Source organism: Corvus cornix, chromosome 1A (genome assembly GCF_000738735.6).
Source record: "Corvus cornix cornix isolate S_Up_H32 chromosome 1A, ASM73873v5, whole genome shotgun sequence".
NCBI lineage: Eukaryota > Metazoa > Chordata > Aves > Passeriformes > Corvidae > Corvus > Corvus cornix.
Genome location: NC_047057.1, coordinates 70550568 through 70568999, shown reverse-complemented (window position 1 = coordinate 70568999; position 18432 = coordinate 70550568). Strand labels below are relative to the sequence as shown.

Sequence of the window (18432 nt, the reverse complement as noted above, 5' to 3'; positions counted from 1 at the left end):
CAAAGCCTTACTCATAAATGGAGCTTTGGAACAAAGCTGACCCCCAGGATGAGGAAGCAGCTTGGTGGGGTATGATGGAAAGGGATGCTGTGTTTCTCGGGTCTCCTAGTCCCCAGGAAGAGGAGGGCTGGCATGTCTCAGCTGGTTCTCTGCTACCATGATACCATAAATACTGTTGATAGCTAACTAGTTAGGTTTATGTTGTAATCAGGCACTGTGTTTGCAGCTGCTCTGGATCTCAGCAAATTCAGCTTCTCAGCAGCTTGCTTGGTTGCCAGTTGCAGCATGGTTGTGGCTTCAAGGCAGACTCCTCAGGAACTTCAGCTGGATGGACCCTGTGCTATTGTAACAATGCCATTTCCAGTGCCTGGGTTAGAATTACAGCTCAGCTTTAAATTAACTGCCTCCAGAGAGCACTGCAGAAATGCTTGGTTTTTCCCTTGAAGTAAAACAAAAATATCCTAGTAAAATAAACATAGCTACTCCATGCCCTTGAACAACTTCTTGGTGAGTTCATTTGCAGGGACTTGTTTGTATTATGAAGTAAGCACTGAAGCTGGGAGAGGAACTCAGAAGGAAAGTAAAATATTTTTCTTCTAAAATGTTGATGAGATTAAGTAAAAAAAAAGTTATTCAGAGGTAAAGAGAAGCTTTTAGGTTTGAAGTATTCCTGTGCCTTTTTTTACTGTCATAAGAACACAGTTTTGGAGTGAAACACAGGAACACGCAGAGCACTTTGTCACCTATGTATAAAAGTGCTGCAGATGAGAACAAATAATTACTGATTAGTAACACCTCTGTATTTTGTTGCTCCTTCCTGTCTAATGAATGTCTTGTTCCTGAAAGACAGAAGCAGGAGAGATCTGAGGTTATTTGAGGGGGAATTTTTATGCAGCGGAAGGCAAAGGAAAGGTAAGAACGGAATCAGTTAAAGTCAGAAGGAGGCAACTAATGTGGCTTTTGAGGTACCAGTGGTGCATTTTGTATTTTCATGGCTGTGCCTCCTGTATGGCTTGTGAGTTGTCTACGTTTTCATTTGCTAAATTAGGTGGGACATCACATAAAGAGTAAAATAGTCAGTGAAATGTAGAAAGATTGAGATCATCGTGATCATGCAAAGCTTGCAGATGCCTTTCCACAAAATGTGGTTAGCTACAGCACTGATTTTTATGTTAATTTACTAGTGAATAATTTAAAAAGACCTGTTTACTTTTTAATAAAAAGGAAAGATATAAACTGGCTGAGTGTTCCTAATGTTACTTACAGCTGCCATTGAGCAGATGTTAGGGATTCTTAGTGGTAGGCTAGACCAAAATAAGTTTTATGAATAAACAAACAATTTCTTTCTACTACCAACTCTTTCAGGCTGATTCTCTCCCAAATTCACTATGAATGGCTTTTTAAAGTCTCCTCATAAATAATTACCTTTCTTGTGGCACTTTTTTCTAGGCACTTGGATTTTAATTACAATGATGAACTGTTTTAATAAGTTGTTAAATAATTTTATCTTTTTAGGACTGAATCCATTTTCTATTTCTCTTTGACTTCATTGGTTCCTGGGATTTTAATCCTTTTAATTCGTGCTAATACACTTTATAAATTCATACTGGAGAAGTAAACAGCATGCAGCAGCATCATTTTCTTTTGAACTCTGTGCACGTACGCCCACCTCAGCTTGCTGGTTATCAATGGTCTCCTGTTACTAGTAACCATTTTGTTTAACTCAGTCATTTGGATCACAGTCAGTATGAAAAGATAGGTAATTAAATGGAGACAATGTGGTTTTGCCTTGGGCTAATGTCTGGGGGCCTTAAAGCCCTCCACGGATGTGAATACAGTGCTTAGTTGATAGATAAGGGATATGTAACACTGCTGTACTTCACCCCAGAACCACATTTTCCAACATAAATACTTACCAGGTACCTTTGCATGGGATTTGACGTTGCTGAACACAGAATTCCTCGCCGCTTTTGTGCTGTTTATGCCAGAAGGAAAGGTACAGACAGGGTGGTCGCACCTCCTGGTGCGACGCTGACACCGTCGCTGCCTCTGCACTTTGGCACGCGACAGCTCAGGAGAACACAGGGGATGTTCTGCTTGACCACCTCTATTTCTGAACGTGTGAGGGAAGAAGTCATTGAGACCAGAGTGAGGCTCTGAAATATTGCTGCAAATTTTACATAGATGGGGGTTTTTTTTCTGTAAGGAAGACATAAAATGTACTGTCTCAATGAATAGTGACATTTAATAACTTGCCACTAAATACCTATGAGGATATATATACACATCTAACACAAAGAGAGTTTGATATTCAATTTCTTTGATTCACAGTATTTCAGTAAAAAGAATGGAATGCCAAAGTTCAAAATGATAATATATATTTCGTGTAAGTTTTTAAAAATGTAAAACCTTTATATAAAATGTGGATTTGAAGACTGGAATATCATCTTTGTTTTGCCAGTGGTCTGGTGAGATCAGCATTTCTCTATCAGTTTCAATTATTTCTTTAACCAAACCCATGCAGTTAATCAGATTGTTGGTGCTTTTGGTTTGAGATGCTCACCATAATTGCAGTCTGTGGTAAGATCAGCACACGGGCTGTTGACAAAGGGAGGTGAAGAAACAATGCCCTGGCATATTAAATACCTTTTTATGAGTTGCTGCCTGTTTTTGATCGTGCTTACTGGTCTTTTTTAATTTCCTTCATTCAAGTAGTGCTCAGTAGATACTATGCCAGAAAACTCAGACTGGATTGATCAGCAGCACACCTTCATAAGGCATCCCTTTGAAACAAAATTGTTAGTTTTGCCATGTAAGCATTGTTAATAATGCAATGGGAGGAAAAAAGGATTTCTTAAAAAACCAGAAGTGTCTTTCCCTGACCGCCAGCAGAGAGGTGCCTCCTGCTTGGAGTGTGGCTGCACAGTCAGGGGTTTTGGTTGTTTTTTTCTTTGAAGGGAGCTGGCAGGTTTTTGGTATTCAGGCTGCCTGAAGAGTTAGAAACATTGCAAAACAACCCCACTGACAGTGGTGAAAACATCTGCCTGTACCTCGAAGTTCTCACCTACACTGCAGCCTACACACGTGGGCTTTTGCAGTTTTGCCAGATGCCAAATTATCAAGGTGGAGAAAAAAAAGGCAACACTCTGAGGGGCAAAATCTTCTGGAGAGCAGGAGTTTTAAGTAAGACTGATGCCCTTTAAAAACAAGCATTGTGATGCCTTATGTATAGGTAAGGCCATCCAGGGTGTTACCCTTTGGATATTTGTTGCATCAGGGGAATCCAGGAAGTCCATGATAAAATCTATGTGTTTGCAGCTTGTTGGTGTTGAAGACGTTAGGGTGTCATAAAAAATAAGCTAAAAGCGCTTCACATTTTCCTAGTAATCACATGATCACCGAAGTGGAATATTCATCCCTCTATGCAAGCCCCCAAGACATCTATTCTACCTAATTTGTAAAAGCCATGTGGAAACAAACAGATCACAGATGAGTCTGGTGAGATCTGGCACCTTATATTTTTTGATTTTCAGGCAAAGCCAAAAGGCCAAACATTGACCATTCCAATTGCTCAAGGAGAATACCTTTGATCCTGGAAATCCCCCTGGTACTGAAGCCTTCACCTGTGCCAGCTGCCTTTGATTGTAGGGAACAGTGTGGAAGAGGGGCTGATGCTGCTGTTTGTCCTCTGCATGACAAAGAGGCTGCATGCTGGACAGGTTCTGACTGTGGCATTAAGACATAGACTTTTAAAGCTCAAAAATCAATCCTACCTTTCTCTGGGTAAGAGTAGGAACAGAATCTTAAACTGCTTTTTACATCAAGTGTTGAAAAACACTCAGAATGACATTGAAGTGCCATGATTTTGGCTGTATTATGTATGGCGGATTTTTTTCAATCTTTAAAATTCATAGCACCTTCTTGATAAAGTAGACTGATTTTCTACTTGCTTTATTCAGCGTGGAGTATTTCCAAATTGATTTTAAACAGCTATTTCTTCAATTTGAGTAATTTTGTTACGAGCTAATAGACAATACGTAAGTGTACCTGAGATTTAACATTAACATATTTGTTTCAAAGTTGTTACCAACGTTAAAAAGCACAAAGCCAAATGTGGTTGCTAAAACATGGAATGCAATATGCCATGTTGTGCTGTGATTCTAAGCCATCATGCATATTTATTATTTTCTTCCAAATTGCAGTGCTATTACTGGTAGATACATCAGGGTTTCAGCCTCAGTCTGTAATATGTCATGTGCTGGACAACATTTTGAGAGGCTGAGATGTATTGATCCAAAACCAAGAATGCCAAGAGGGTAAAAGCCTGACCTAGACCAGTGCTGTTTTAATTATATCACAGTTTAAGATAGTTTATCATTGCTTAGGTTAATTTAAGTGTGAACAAGAAAAGTGATGCAATGTGTTTCAGCGTTTGCAAAGGAAGCTCAAAGGGGGAGATTTTCAAATCAAGTCCGGTTTCTCCCACAGCACTTTGCTTTTTCCACCCATCCTAGCCAGAGCACGTGGCTCAGTGCTGAGAACCAGTGCTTGTGCTCAGTCTGAAAGGAGAGGCCAATCTTTCTGTTGCTTCATCAGTAAGTGCTGGAGGGGGCCATGGGTTTGGGAATCTGGGGCCAGAGCTGTGCCACCAGCACTGCCTCCTGCCCTGGGTGCAGCGTGCTGCACTCTCAAGCTGAGCTAGGGAGGAGATTTCTCCTGATATCTCTTTTGTTTTGAATCTTGCTCGAAATCAGGAGCGTGGCAAAAAATAGCCCACAGAATGGCTTGTAGAGGAAACAGCATTGCAAGTGGGTAAGCTGAGAGAAAGGTCTGGTTTTTCCCAGTGATAGTAAGGTTAGGATTAGGTGTTGGGATGTCTTGATTTATTCCTTCTTTCTGCCTTTGGCTGGCCATGTGTCATTAGGCAAACTGCTTCAGTGGTTCCAGTAATGCCATCTGCAAACAGAAGTAAGGTTAACGTAGGTCATACACTGTAACACCCCTGGGTGTAGTATGTGGTACACCCTTTTGAAGGAGAAAAACGAGATCATGGCAAAGAGACATGAAATTTTACAAGCAGATAACAATACAGGAATTCGTTAAACTTCTTTGTTGTCCCACGTCTCACTCCTGGGAGGATATACTGCTGCTTCCTCTTTGGAGAGGAAGAGGAGGGGCTGTTCCAGCAGCACGTAATTGCCTGAACTCCTGCACCTTGGCATCTCCCAGCACCGCTTCTGCATGGCAATGTGGGGAGGTGACTGGGAGCATGTTTCCTTCTGTGCTTCAGGGTGGCTCCAAGCCAGGTGCCACCAGTGACAGCGATTCCAGCTGTGGTCTTTGCACCCGGAGCACGTGTCAATTACTTATCTTCTCTTTCTCCGTGCCACACAGGGATTGGATTGGAAGGAATGCTCTAAAAATAGCAAGTGCCTGTGCTATGTAGCCGAGCAACAGAAGGTGGTATGGCTCTTCCTGCTGAACCTTCTGAAGAAGCATTTTAAATGAATACACAAGAAACTAATACTAATTAAGTAATAGTATTCTGTGGAGACCTGTGGTAGACACTGTAACAGTGCATTAGCAAGCTGTGCATAATTCAGCAATGCTGAATTCTTTCAGACTTCATCTACAGGGAATTTTGCATAAGTATGGACTTAATAATTTGTCCCTTTGTGTGCATGTGTAAGTGTTCCTGAGGGCATCGTTTGGCCTGCAGAACCCCTGCTCCTGGAGGTGCTGTACAAGAAAGGCAGCATCCATTCTGAGTCTTGGAAACCAAGCTGGGATGATAGGATGGGTTTTCAAAAGGTTGTCTTACTTGTAAACAGACATTAAATGTGGAGCCCTGGGATGGGATTTTTTTTGCCCTCTGTGCAGGTACTTTTCTGAAAGGAGTTGCAAAAAATGGGCAGGTCTCAACAGACCAAGTTATAAACCAGCATTTTTCAATGGTAGCTGAGACACAGGCGTGTGAAAACATAAAAGCATAGGCACCTAACCAAGTGGTCTGGCAGTGTGGCCTTGTGTCATGGAGCTAAAGCTGCCTGGTGAGCCACTGCTGAAGTGAGTTACCACAGCTTCGTGTTCTGTTCTCCTGGATGGCAAAGTTAAGCTAACAGGGAATGTATTTTATCTTGCTGCTGGGGCAGGATAAGGACATGTAAGTGGGACAATTAGGATAACTCAGCTGACAAGAATTAGCTGCTACATTAGCCTTTTATATCTTGCCCTGCCTCTTATTTTCAGAGGGTTGTTAACCTGGTCACCCTTAGTAAGGCTAATTGTGTATGAATCTGAAGACCCTTAGTTTAGGTGCTCATAAAATAGAAAGATGACTTGCTAATGGGACTTCGTGCACATTTGATACGGTACTGTTTTGTCATTGCTACCTTGTCAGCAGAAACAGCAGGTGGTTTTGCAGGTCCTCTGAGCGGAGTGCCACTTTTTGCCACCAGTCCTGGAAGTCTTGGTAGGATATGTGTTCTCTCAGTTGCAGCAATGAAGATATATTTGTGCTCGTTGCAAATACTTACAAAGTAGCACGGTGTAATTGTCCCTCTGCAAGCATCTCTCTCTAAACTATTGTTTAAAACTGCCAGCCACATCTTTGTTCTTTATTGAGACTAAGGCAGCAACACAGAGTCTGTAGTTATCAGGAGATAATCATTCCCCAAGGGCATTTGAAGCACTTCACAACCAAAAGGTTGTGATTACTCCACGATTGCTATGCTGCTTATTATTCCTTATCGCTTAATTATGGAATCAGAGTGTGCTTCCTGGATGCTGTCATCTAAATAAGATTCTCCACTTCTCATGCTCTGCTTCAATGTTACGTGGACTGGAAAGCTTTGTAGAGTTTCCAGTTGATGTACAGGATAGCAATAGGGCAGGCCAGTTCTGGGAGCTCCTCTGACCTTCTGGGAGACCAGAGCATTCAATCCATGCCCTGCCAAATGCTTGCTGAGAAACCTTGGGCAAGTCCCTCAGCTTCTGGATACCTCAGCTCTGCAACTTTGTTCAGGTGCCACCATAAACGAGGCTGTGTATCTAGAACAGAAATAATGTAATGGACTTCCTCTGAGGTAAATGGCCTGTTTGTGTTGAACCCACAGCCTTGGTGTTACTGGCACCACGTTCTAAGCAGAGCTCGTCCTATCTCCCTGGTTCAGTGAGTCTTACATGACTTGCTGCCTTGAAAGGAAATGTACTGGTGTGGCTTCACATTGGAAAATAGAAGTAGGGAGTGTGGTCTTTTCCAGGCTCACTAGGCCTAGAAATCTACCCTGAATAACTAATTTTGTGAAATGTTGGATTTAATGCTTCATTGAATCGTGTAATCTACTCTAAGGAAGGGGAAAGCCATCCAGCATGTATTTTAACCTTAGCCTTGATTTTTTGAGTGTATACGTTCACAGGAACATGAGAAGATGGGTGATAAAACTCAGGTTTCTAAATCATCACCTAAATTTCCAGGTGAAACTCCTTCTGAACTTAATTCCTTAGACTTGTCTTTGAAAACTTAAATAAGAAATAGACTGGGTGAAACTCCCTTATTATTACAGGGTTGGCACGAGGTCTGCTAAATGAGGTGCCTTTTATGGCAGGGCTTGATTTTTAAATCCCCCTTTTCATTGCTGAAATCCAAAAGTTAATAGCACCTTCCATTGTGGCTCTCTGTGCTGGTGTGGGTCCTCTGTCTTCTGCAAGGGGCTGCCTGCAGTCCTGCTAGCAAGCTCTTGTGTCATAAAAAGAATTTGTTCGGGAAAGAAAAATGTATTGTTTTCATTGTTAGAGGATGCTACTAAATTGGCTGTATGTTTGTCTAATAATCACATCTAAAGCTGATTATTCTGGTAATAGCCTTAAGATATTATTTAAAAATAAATATATAAATGCACAACTTTTGTACTAATACTAGTTTTTAATCTCTTCTTGTTTCTATGAAGTCTGAATGAGATTTTCAAAATTGAATAATAATTTGATCCGTTAATCTTTTGAAGCTAGTAATTTTATTTTCCCCTCTTTGCAGTCTCTGAGGCTCGCAAATGAATAGAGCTTCATTACTGGAGTCTGCATTTAATAACCATTATCCATTATCTTGTAATTAAGACTCCCCGTAACGAATCATGAGGACAATGCAAAAATACATAGTACATTTCTTTAATGAACTGGAAAATGTTCATCTTGTTCTATTTAGTAATGAGTTGCTGAATAGTCGTTAAATCCACTGGAGAATAGAACTAGATGGATTTTGAAGACTATCTTGAGTTTGTGGTTAATCTATTAGAATTAAAATTTCATCTTCTATTTTTATCAACAGCTGATTAGAAGTCATTCTGTTTGACCAAATTGATTAGAAGACCATATACAAGGGCAGCTGTTGTTTAATGAAAGTTTTTAATGAAACTGTACCATAGAGACTTGTAATTATAAGACTTATAAAAGCTTTGACTTACCTTATAGTAGAAAAAAAATGAAGTATTGCACTGAAGGACTTTAAGTGCTACATTTCGAAAGGGAAATTAAAAATATAATTTGGTGATGTTGAAGTTTCACTTCCACTGCTCCTTGTTTTAATGTGACTATCAGATGTTCGTAGTGTCTCTCTGGAAGGGGGCAGCTCTGAAATGTGCAACTCAATTGTCTCTCCTGTGTGCTCCGTTCTTTGCAAAGCTCTATCAACTATTAACTGCCTCTTTTGCACATTGCACTTTCCCTGGAGTTGGAATCCTTCTTGCAAATAGCTGTTTCTCTCCAGAGTGGAAATTGTCACAGGAGGGTGCAATTTAATCACCACTGGGCTGAGATGCTGCCTAGTCTGGACGCCTACAGCGAAAACTGTGGTCTAAGAAACCCCAAAGTTTGTGATACCATTTGATTGTGTTTAAATCAGCCACAGGAGCATGCCTGGCTTTGTGTTGCCTTGCCATCAGGCTGAGACCCAGCTGTGTGCCAGTCAGCTGTGCCATCAGGAGACACTCTCTGGAGTGTGCTGCAGCACACAGAATGTAGCCAAGGCAACTCCTTAGCTGGAGCCGGTGCTGAAACTCCCTGTCCCTACTCTAGGGGATGTTGTAGAGGCATCATCATTCACATAAGAGACAAAATGGACCCTAAGCCAAATTTGAAGTGGAAGCAGATGCAGTTCCAATTGACTTAAGTGGATGATGCACTACTACATGATGTTTGAATTATCCCTCTTCTTCTCCCAATTACTTTTGATAATTAATGATCCCACAGTACACCTTTTCTAAGAAGTAGGTTCCTAGGGATGAAGTGCGTCCTAATGAAATTAAAGAAGTTTTCTCATTGTATTCTGTCAATGCTGGATCATGCACTGCAAGGCTCATTATTTTTTGTTAGTTTCTTAGCTTTTTCTTACACTGTACTTCAGGATTTCTTTCAAGCCAAGGCAGAACAGCAAGAATACCCAAGAACGTTACACAAGTATTAAGACAGGCAGTAAAGAATGTTATTCACAAGTGAGAAAGCAGAAAAAAATAAGCCAAGGCTAACTCTTGTTCTTTAAATAATGCAGATGTTTTGACCTTGTAACTGCATTAAATCAGAGCGTGGCTTTCAGTGTAGTAACTTGCAATGTTACGATTGCAAAATGCATAAAAGGGGAGTTTTCCCTTGGTTTACAGTATTACACAGCTGGTTTAGTAAACACATCTGAGGTATCTTTCCCTTCTCTTAAAAACAGCTGCAGGAGATGCAATACCAGACTGGCAAATGTGAGACTAAGTAGATGCAAAGTTAAATTAAAAAAAAACCTGATTAAAATAGTTTCTATCTCAAAGATCCTTGTGGAAATACTAAAATGTTGATTTATATACACCATGGGGACATACGTGTAGAGGAATGCTTCAGAATTGCTGTGAAGCAGGAGGGCATCACAGGAGGCTGTGAACTTGTATGTGCAGAGGGGCTCTTGTTCTAAAACTGCTATAAAACATTTTACTTCCTTTCAGGTTCCGATTTTATAAAGACATCTACAGGAAAGGAGGTGGAAAATGCGACCTTTCCCGTTGGCATAGTCATGATGCGAGCCATTAAGGAATACTACTGGCAAACTGGCTACAAGGTAGTTCTCATTTCCTTTGTACAAATTAACCAAACAGGCTCATTCAGAAAGAAATAAGAATGTAATAGGATTGATTTGCTAGTATTCCTTTTATTTTTTTTTTTCTGCTTTTGTCTTTTCTCCCTTGAAGAGCTGTTACTTCATTCCATAAAAGCTCATGCAATCAAAGCATTCCCTGCTGCATTTGGATTTGAATTTTGCTTCACCATTTAAGTGGGGATGTCCACTAATAACAGAGCGAATCTCAGGCTGGCAGTGGCTGACGTGCTCCCATAAACCTCAGCAGAGCTGTACAAATTCAGAGCCATCATGTCTCTCCAGTGTACACAACTGGATTTCCTGACTTTGTTCTGGCAGCCCAAGGGATGCATTTTGCTCTTTCTTCCCTTGCCAGAGATGCTTTCCAAGGGGGCAAGGAGGCAGATCCAGTTGTATCCCGTTGCCTGGGATGGAAGGAAGGAGAGAGGGGACAGGGGTTGGAAGAACATTATGTCCTGGTACTTAATGTTTATTGATCAGGTCGCTGTAGAGCGAGGTCAGTGGAGAAAAGGGGAATGTACAGCAATGAACTGTCTGTGCATTCATCCTTGTGCTGAAATATTGAGAAGGGAGGAGATTCCCAGGAGGGCTTAAGCCACCTCTCACTTCATTTATCCGTGGGCAAGTGGGGGCTGCCAGTTAGATCTGGTGCTGGTGGTCAGCAGTGGGCTTGGTCCTCACCTTCAGCACCAGGAGAAGAAGCCACATCTCTAGCTAAGAGCCTCTCCCCATTTCTGGCCACCCTTCCCTCCTTCTCTAGCTTATCCTTCTGTCCCTTCCACAGGTGGCCTTGCAAGGTACAATGTCAGGACGTGGGATGAGCAGTGGGATGGGGGCTGAGATGGCTCTAGGGTCTGTTGGGCCTTGAGCAATGTGTGACACCAGGTTAGAGGTGTGTCCATCTACTCTCTGTAGCCATCTAGATGAGGCCAGCATGGATCCCTGGGTTTTCCCCACTCCTCCTTTCCCCAGCCTGCCTCTCTCTGCCACACAACAGCTGGAGCAGCTCCAATAGTCTTGTTTCTGTGGGAGCACCATCACTGCCCAGCATGAGGCAGCTCCCCCGGGCACCAGTGCCGCTTGCACGAGCTGTGTGCCACAAGTTGGTCCCTGCTGCATTAACACAGCTTTGTCCCCATAATTGGATATAAATGTTGAATTCACCTTTTGCTTTCAAAGGACGCATTCATGGTATGAAATGTGTTGTTAAGAATAAGTGCTCGTGTCCGTGTGCATGTGTGTGTCAGTGAATTAGATGTAAACTGACTTTATGTACTTTTATTAACTGAAGACAATATTATCAGTGGCAAGAAATTTCTAAATGGTTTCTTTAACAAACTAATTTTGCTGCTGTAGGGATGCTTTCTAGCAAGGCGTTGCCTGGGAAAAACAGGTTAATACAGAAATTAAACTTCTTCAAGGAAAGGAACAAGTTGCAGAGTAACATTTATTGACTGATAAGCTGTGGTGGTGATATGAAAAGTGTGCAGTATAATGGGAAATAATCTTTTCCTGTCATTATTGAAGGACATACATAAATTGGTTTTTCTGTTGGGAAAACCCCCAATCCAGAAAAACTTATTACTTTTAATAATGTAAGGTGAAGAGAAAATTCTTGAGGAGATGAACTTATTAAGCAAAATAATGAAATGCTGTGAAACAGCAGGAAAGTGGTAGCTGGACTTTGTACTGCTCTTGAATTAAATTCCAACCCCCCTTCCTTTTTACGTTTTTATGGCAGTCAGATGTGCTGTTTGGAAAGATGGTAAATGGAGGAGAGGACAGGCTTGTCTTTGTCAGCTTTTTTTTGCAAAGAAAAGAGCTTTCAGAATCTGCTAAAAGGGGAACGAATTCTGAATGATGGTTTTAATTCTCTTATTAACTCTGTTTTACTTGTTTTTGCCACAGACTATCTCAAAGAGATGTAGCATTTCTAGGAAGAAATCTAAATTCAAATTTCATTAGAATTCCTCTTCCTGAGGGAAAGAAAACACATTCCAACTTTTTTTGCTTATTGTCTAGAAGATGCTTTTCCAGTTGCTGTGCTTTAAATTCTTCTTGAAAATCTAATGTTAACAGATGTTTGCATACACTCACACATCTATTTGTCCATCCACAAAAACACAGTCTTCGTGGTTTGGATTTATCAAGCTTTTCCTGCTTTTGTTCCTTTTAATCTTATTGGAAATATGCCATTATCACAAAGCTCCAGCATGAGAGAAGGATTTATTCTGTGTTTGTTGGTCCTGAAATCACTATATTAAAAAGATTACCAAACACATTTAAAAACAGATACTTTCTGATTCCGCTATTATATCCATAAGGCACAAAGAAATCCTCGATGCAGTGAGGTTTCAGGAGCTTACATAAAGAACCAAAAAGATAATTCTTGCCGAATGTGAAGGTTAATGGCAGGAGAAAACATAGGGAGAATCACTGTGTGCTACATGTTGTTCAGATTTACTTTTTTTTTTAATGCAGAAAGAATTTTTCCTGATTCTCCTTGTTTTTCAAGAGTTTAGGTAGCTGCTCCAGGCCAACATTTTGGCATTTTTGATGAGGGATTTGATAGCTGTGTGTCACACGCTCTCTCTTGGGATGAGACGTGTTTAAATGGCACATAACCAAAGGACTGGCATTAGGGGTGTATGCCAAGTGCACAGCAGGTCCATCCCAGGATTCAAGACATGCTTTACCTCAAAGATAAGTTTTCCTTGGTGTTTATGCCTTTACAGACATGGCAGTTCACCTTCGGATATGACACACATCTCGCACCGAATGGCTGAAAGCATATCCAGCCTGTGGTGGGGGGACAGAAGTTTTGCAGTTCCTGTGAAGCACAAAGCTTTCAATTTTTGATAAAGACAGGCCTAATTTAATTCCTGTTTGGAAAATTTTAGTGAAAATAAAACATCTGGTACATTTGAATGTACAGTCAAATCATGTGTAACTCTGCTGCACGGGCTTTTTATAAAATACAACCAGCTCTCACTGCTGTCCAAAGTCAGCTGCCTCAAAAGCAGCATCTTTGGTGTTATTGTTGTGTATTTGTTGTTCTATATTTGGAATTAGATTGGCAGTAGGTGATTATGACATGGGCACTGTGTGATTATGCAGCTATCCCAGTCCTGCTGATGTTTTTCCTGGTGTTAAAATCAAGAGTCAAACACGGTTAGAAGGGAAAAAGGGATTTTACCTTGGTGTTTTAAGGATCCTTAGGTGCACACGGCCAGGCCGAATGCACTGAAATGCACCCCGCAAAATGCCCACCCCAAAAGATCTGGTCTAACATTCTAGGTGTTACTAATTAGCAGATCTATCAAGGATTCCCCAATGAGAGGCTTGAATGAGCCCCCCTTCCCAAGGAACCTTCCCCTGGATGGTTCTATCTTGGTTTACAGAATGTGTTCTGGAGAGGACCTTGGGCTCTGGGGCACACTGATCCCTAACTACAAAGCTTCTAAAATGTTTAGTGTCCTGGCTGAACAAACAAGTCCAAGAATGTAGGCAAAAAGCACTGAGAATACAGAAGTTGTAAAAAGGTATAACAGGGGTATAAAAGAAAAGGCAAAAAATCTTCATGGCATCACTGCCTAAATCCCTTGTACTATAGGCAAAGTACTCCCATAAGACCTCAAGCCCAGCTCCTGAGAAGGTGCACAGGGGTGGAAAGTATTGCTCCCTCAGCAATGTTATCTTTGGCAGTGATGGCTGAGGCTTGATAGCTCCCAGTGCTAGTCCAGATCTTGTCCTGTTTGCAGTCAGGCCCTTGCCAGGCAGAGCTGTTACATCACAGGCACTTTGAGGCTGCAGGTGTACAAACATTGACTGCTGTTCTATTTTGTTTTTTCTCTCTAAAGGTTGGATTTAAACCTGCTGGGGGCATTAGGACAGCCAAAGAAGCTATTACTTGGCTAATGCTGGTGAAGGAGGAGCTGGGAGTGGAGTGGCTGACCCCAGAGCTCTTCCGCCTGGGTGCCAGTAGTTTGCTGGGAGACATTGAGCAACAGGTTGGTTGTTGGCAGCTTACAACTTGAGGAGAACAAAAGTAATCTTTCTAAATGTCCTGGCTTACTGCTTTTGCAGAAGTGGAACATCCATCTAATTCATTATTAATGACAGGTTCACTTCCAGCTCAGTATTTCTTTAGGTTTGAGCTGTCATTACAGGCATCTGGGACACTGATGTTGGAGCAGCTGACCATGGTCTAGGCCATGTTTGCAGTGTAAAATTTTACACAATTTGGGCAAAAAGGGCTCAGTTTGTGCATGTACAGAGTCTTTTGCAAATGCATGGCAGTGCTGTCCCCTTCACTCCTGGCTGTGACTGAGCCTCACAGGACCTCACAGACCCTTTGTGTCACTGTGCCACAACTGCTCACGGTGTATTTCCATCCCTGTGGAGACACTCACCTCTCATTCTATGTATGGTGCTGCTGATAGAGCATTTTTTACATGTTAGTTGTTCCCTGGGGAAGAAACTTGCACAGGGTACCCACCCAAAGGATGTGGTATGATTGGGAACAGTGTAGTGTCATAGGCACTGCCAAAACCTGGGGGCTTCTGGACTTGGCTCCCATGTTCATTAATCCCAGGAGAAGAGGTGATACTACCTTTAACCAAGAAAAATATCCGAGAGTCATTATCCTGTTGCTGCTGCTGGGAAAACATGAGGTATGGGGGATTTGAGGGAGGACAAAAGCACCAGTCTTTTCCCTTTCCTTACCTTTCCTAGCAACTGAAATACTGACATGTTTTGAGAAATATAGAACAGCTGAGAGGTGTCAGGTTAATATTCATGACTGCTGAAAACCCCTGGCTCGCTCCTGCAATGAGAATAATACTGTCTTTCTCCCTCTGCCTCACTCTTGACCTAAAATTATGTCCCTGGTTATGACAGAGCAGCATGAGCTTTCTCCTTGCCACTGCCATCACTGCTGGGTGTTAGAACACAGCCAGTGATTGTGTTGCACCATTTGTCCTGATTTCTTAAGGGTTGTATCTTTTATCTGCCAGGGATTGCACAAATGCCCCAGCCATGACCAAAGCTCTTCTGTACTATGCTGCCTAGAAACATGGAAGATAAAATGTCCCAGGCATTATGTTCAATAAAGCAAACATACTGAAGTAGTCTAAACCAGATGACAGAGGAAAGCATTGACTTCTACCTGGCTCTTTTTGAAATCTTAGTTGAGAGCAACAAGAGTCTTTGCTTTTTACTTTTTCTTTCCAAACACAGCGGCAAGAGCCCTTAGTTTATATCCTACAAACAAATATATTAAGGGATATTACATCATATTTTATGTACACACACAAACAAATATCTATCATCTTCATCTAGCATGCCTTTAATTTGTTGCTTCCTTGACACTTGCAGCTTTATAGTCATATATAATTCCATCATAAATTCTCTTTTTTTCTTGCAGATCTTCTATCATGTGACTGGCTCTTATGCACTTCAGCATGAACTGGCAATGGCTTAGACACAAAACCAACTCAGGATCACTTTTACAGAAGAGGTCTTTAGGCAAACAGCATTCAGAAGTCTTCTGACAACCAAGTGCATATGACAGAATTAAAGGCCTAATTCTCCCTTCTTCACAGTTTATGGTATTTAAAAATATGCTCAAGTCTGCTGGTTGTACTTGATCCAAAAGCAGAAGAAAATGGCATTTCTGAAATAGTTAAATAGTTAATACTTACAGATTTGCAAAGTTAATCTTGCAAAGTTCCTCAGACCAGCCTGAAAAGCTTATTAATGGCAACACTGAAATACTATGAAAAAGATTTAGGTGGCCTGGTAACACTTTGCAGTCGGAGAATGTGAAATATCTATGGAATGTTTCAGATTGCTAATTAAGAGCTACTGATCTTGGAATAGATTTCCATTCACCTCAGACAAAATCTTCTGGCACAGATGTGTTGCACTATTAATTGTTCTGTTGATTCAGTTTCAAGCATTGTAAGGGGAAAGGAGAATGAAACTTGGCTATTACTTCTCTTTTATAAAATGTCTTCTGTAGCAAAAAAAAAAAAGCAAAAAAAAACCAGACTTCTTTTTTATTTTTTGTATTTTTCCCCCCAAACTTGGGCGCAGACATCCATATTTAGACCCTTGAATAAAAGTGGCTTGATTTCTAGAAGAGCTGAGTATCCACAGTTGCTCCTGACGTTAATGGGAGCTCTGGGTGATCAGAACAACTGAAAATCAAGCAGTCTCTATATAGGTGCCTAACTATGCATTCAGGGGCCTATTTTTAGGCATTTCACTCTTAAAATTTTAGTCTAACTTGCTTAGAAGCTCCAATTCCTGTCTCCTGTCATTTTAAAACACATTCATGCAAATCTTTCGATTTTGGTGTAGGGGGGTTTGGCTGTCAGTTTGCAGGTGTCACTGCTAGGCTGGCTGAACTTCAACTTTGCCATTCCAAAAGAAACACTTTAATTTAAAAGATGATCTGAATTGTGTCCTATATGGGGTTTAATGCTTTAATGTAAAAAATGTGCTTTTTTTCAGAGCACATTAAGAATAATACCCAAATCACCAACACCTTTTGAATATCAGACTGGAGCTAGTAGATGCATTATATCAGAACTGCATTCTGCTCACTAACCAGAGTTGTACTAAAAACTTAATTATCTTGTCATCATGACTAGTCTCACTGACTTAAGTAGGTCTCATCATGGAAGTATGAGGAGGAGGAGGATTTTGCTGTAAATCAAGCTACAAGGTGCATTTATTACAAAGAGATTTATTATAAAGATAATAACTCAGTTATTTATCTGGCTCTACCGCCTGAATCACTAGTGTGCTACAAAACACCTTGGACAGATAGGAGAGCTGATTAGGGGGAAAGAAGTCAAGAAAAACAACATACACAGAAAGCAAAATCCTCTATGTAGTGCTCAGGATTAAAAATGGGCCTTAATTTCTCAGGAAGTAGTTCATCCAAGGCTTTCAGTCTGTTTCTGCTTTAGGTCTCAACGCAGAAGGTGAGGCTGAGCTGTGACTCTATTTTCACGTTTGTTTTCCTGAAAAGTGGCCCTTTTTACCGTGAGTTTCCCTTCTGATTTCATTGCCAGTTCCATCAAGGAAAAATCCAAGTGCCTGTTTGCATATTGAGAGGAAAATTCTGCTGCTGAGCTTTCAGAAATACAGAGCCTCTTATGTGAAGTCAGCTCCCACCAGGTGCTTGCCAGGCTGACCCTCTGCCATGCCCTCCCAGCCACCACACACTGGATTTTGCTGCTGTTTAGCTCTATAAATGTTATTAAATGTTATAAATGTCCATACTTCCATAGAGGGAAGTAACACCACTTGCAAACCACATTTTTCTTGTTGTTGACTGTCTTTTGGACAATTAGGCTGGCGATAGAAACTATTTTTTGGAGATGCTTTAGTTACTAGGTGGAGGACTCTGTGTAGTTCCTTAAAATTAATGGAGGTCCAACTTTGCCACCTCACTGTGTAAGGTGAGAACAACCTCAGTGTGTCTCCATGGGAACTGTGTTGAGGAAAGAAGTTGCCAGGAGGAATTCTGTCAACAGTTTTGATGTGCACATGGGCTGCTGCTGGTTACTTCAGGGGTGACAGGCTCCCTTTGCAGAGGGGGAGGTTCCTGAAAAGTCAAGGATAGCCACTTCCCTTTTCCATGAACATTAAAAACACACCTATGTGAAATACTGTGCAACTCCGAGCCAACCAGTGTTTTCAGAGAAGCTGGATTGGAAAGTAGTTTATACATTTTTTTCTGTTGAAACCTTTATATTTTTGTCAAAAAAGAAAAAAAGTAACAGAGTCTGTAAACACATCCAAATAAAGATGATTCTGGTTTGAGGGTTGTTCTTTTTCGAGGAATGAGCAGAAGGCTCAGTGTTTCAGAGCAACTGGTTGTCTTTAACTCCGTGGTGTTTCAAGTTACATCCACATTGTCTCTGTCTGTGGGCCACCAGTGTGCCCCAGAGCCTCGTCTTCCAGCCCTCCTGCAGAAGCTGCTGGTACCAGCCAACAATTCCTCTGCTGACAGCCGTGAGGGATGTGAGGGGTTAAACCTGGGCCAGGGATCCCATCAGGAGCAGCAAAGGACTGGGCTGGAGGCAGGGAACAAGGCTTATCCAAGGGGCCTGTACCACCTTAGCAGGTATGGGATCCATCACGGGATGAGGCAGAGGCAGGGCTGGGGGGCAGCTGAGCTGAGTGGGGCTCCTGGGCCCCTGCTGTGGTTGGGAGAAGGCTGGGCAGGGCTAGAAGCATTCCTGGGCTTGTGCCAGCACTGAGCCTGTGAGAGAGCCAGACCCAGAGAT

The 18432-nt window shown here is 41.6% G+C and overlaps 1 protein-coding gene across 1 annotated transcript in view; it reads left to right on the top strand.

Annotated features, from left to right (window-relative positions):
* The window catches only part of DERA (deoxyribose-phosphate aldolase), a 47901-nt gene extending 29936 nt beyond the window's left edge, over positions 1–17965 (top strand). The window contains exons 7-9 of the mRNA XM_039571459.1: positions 9978–10090; positions 13990–14139; positions 15555–17965. Coding sequence (XP_039427393.1) covers positions 9978–10090; positions 13990–14139; positions 15555–15611 — 320 coding nt within the window. The 3' untranslated portion in view covers positions 15612–17965. The remainder of the gene's footprint in view (positions 1–9977; positions 10091–13989; positions 14140–15554) is intronic.
* The last annotated feature ends 467 nt before the right edge of the window (positions 17966–18432 follow it).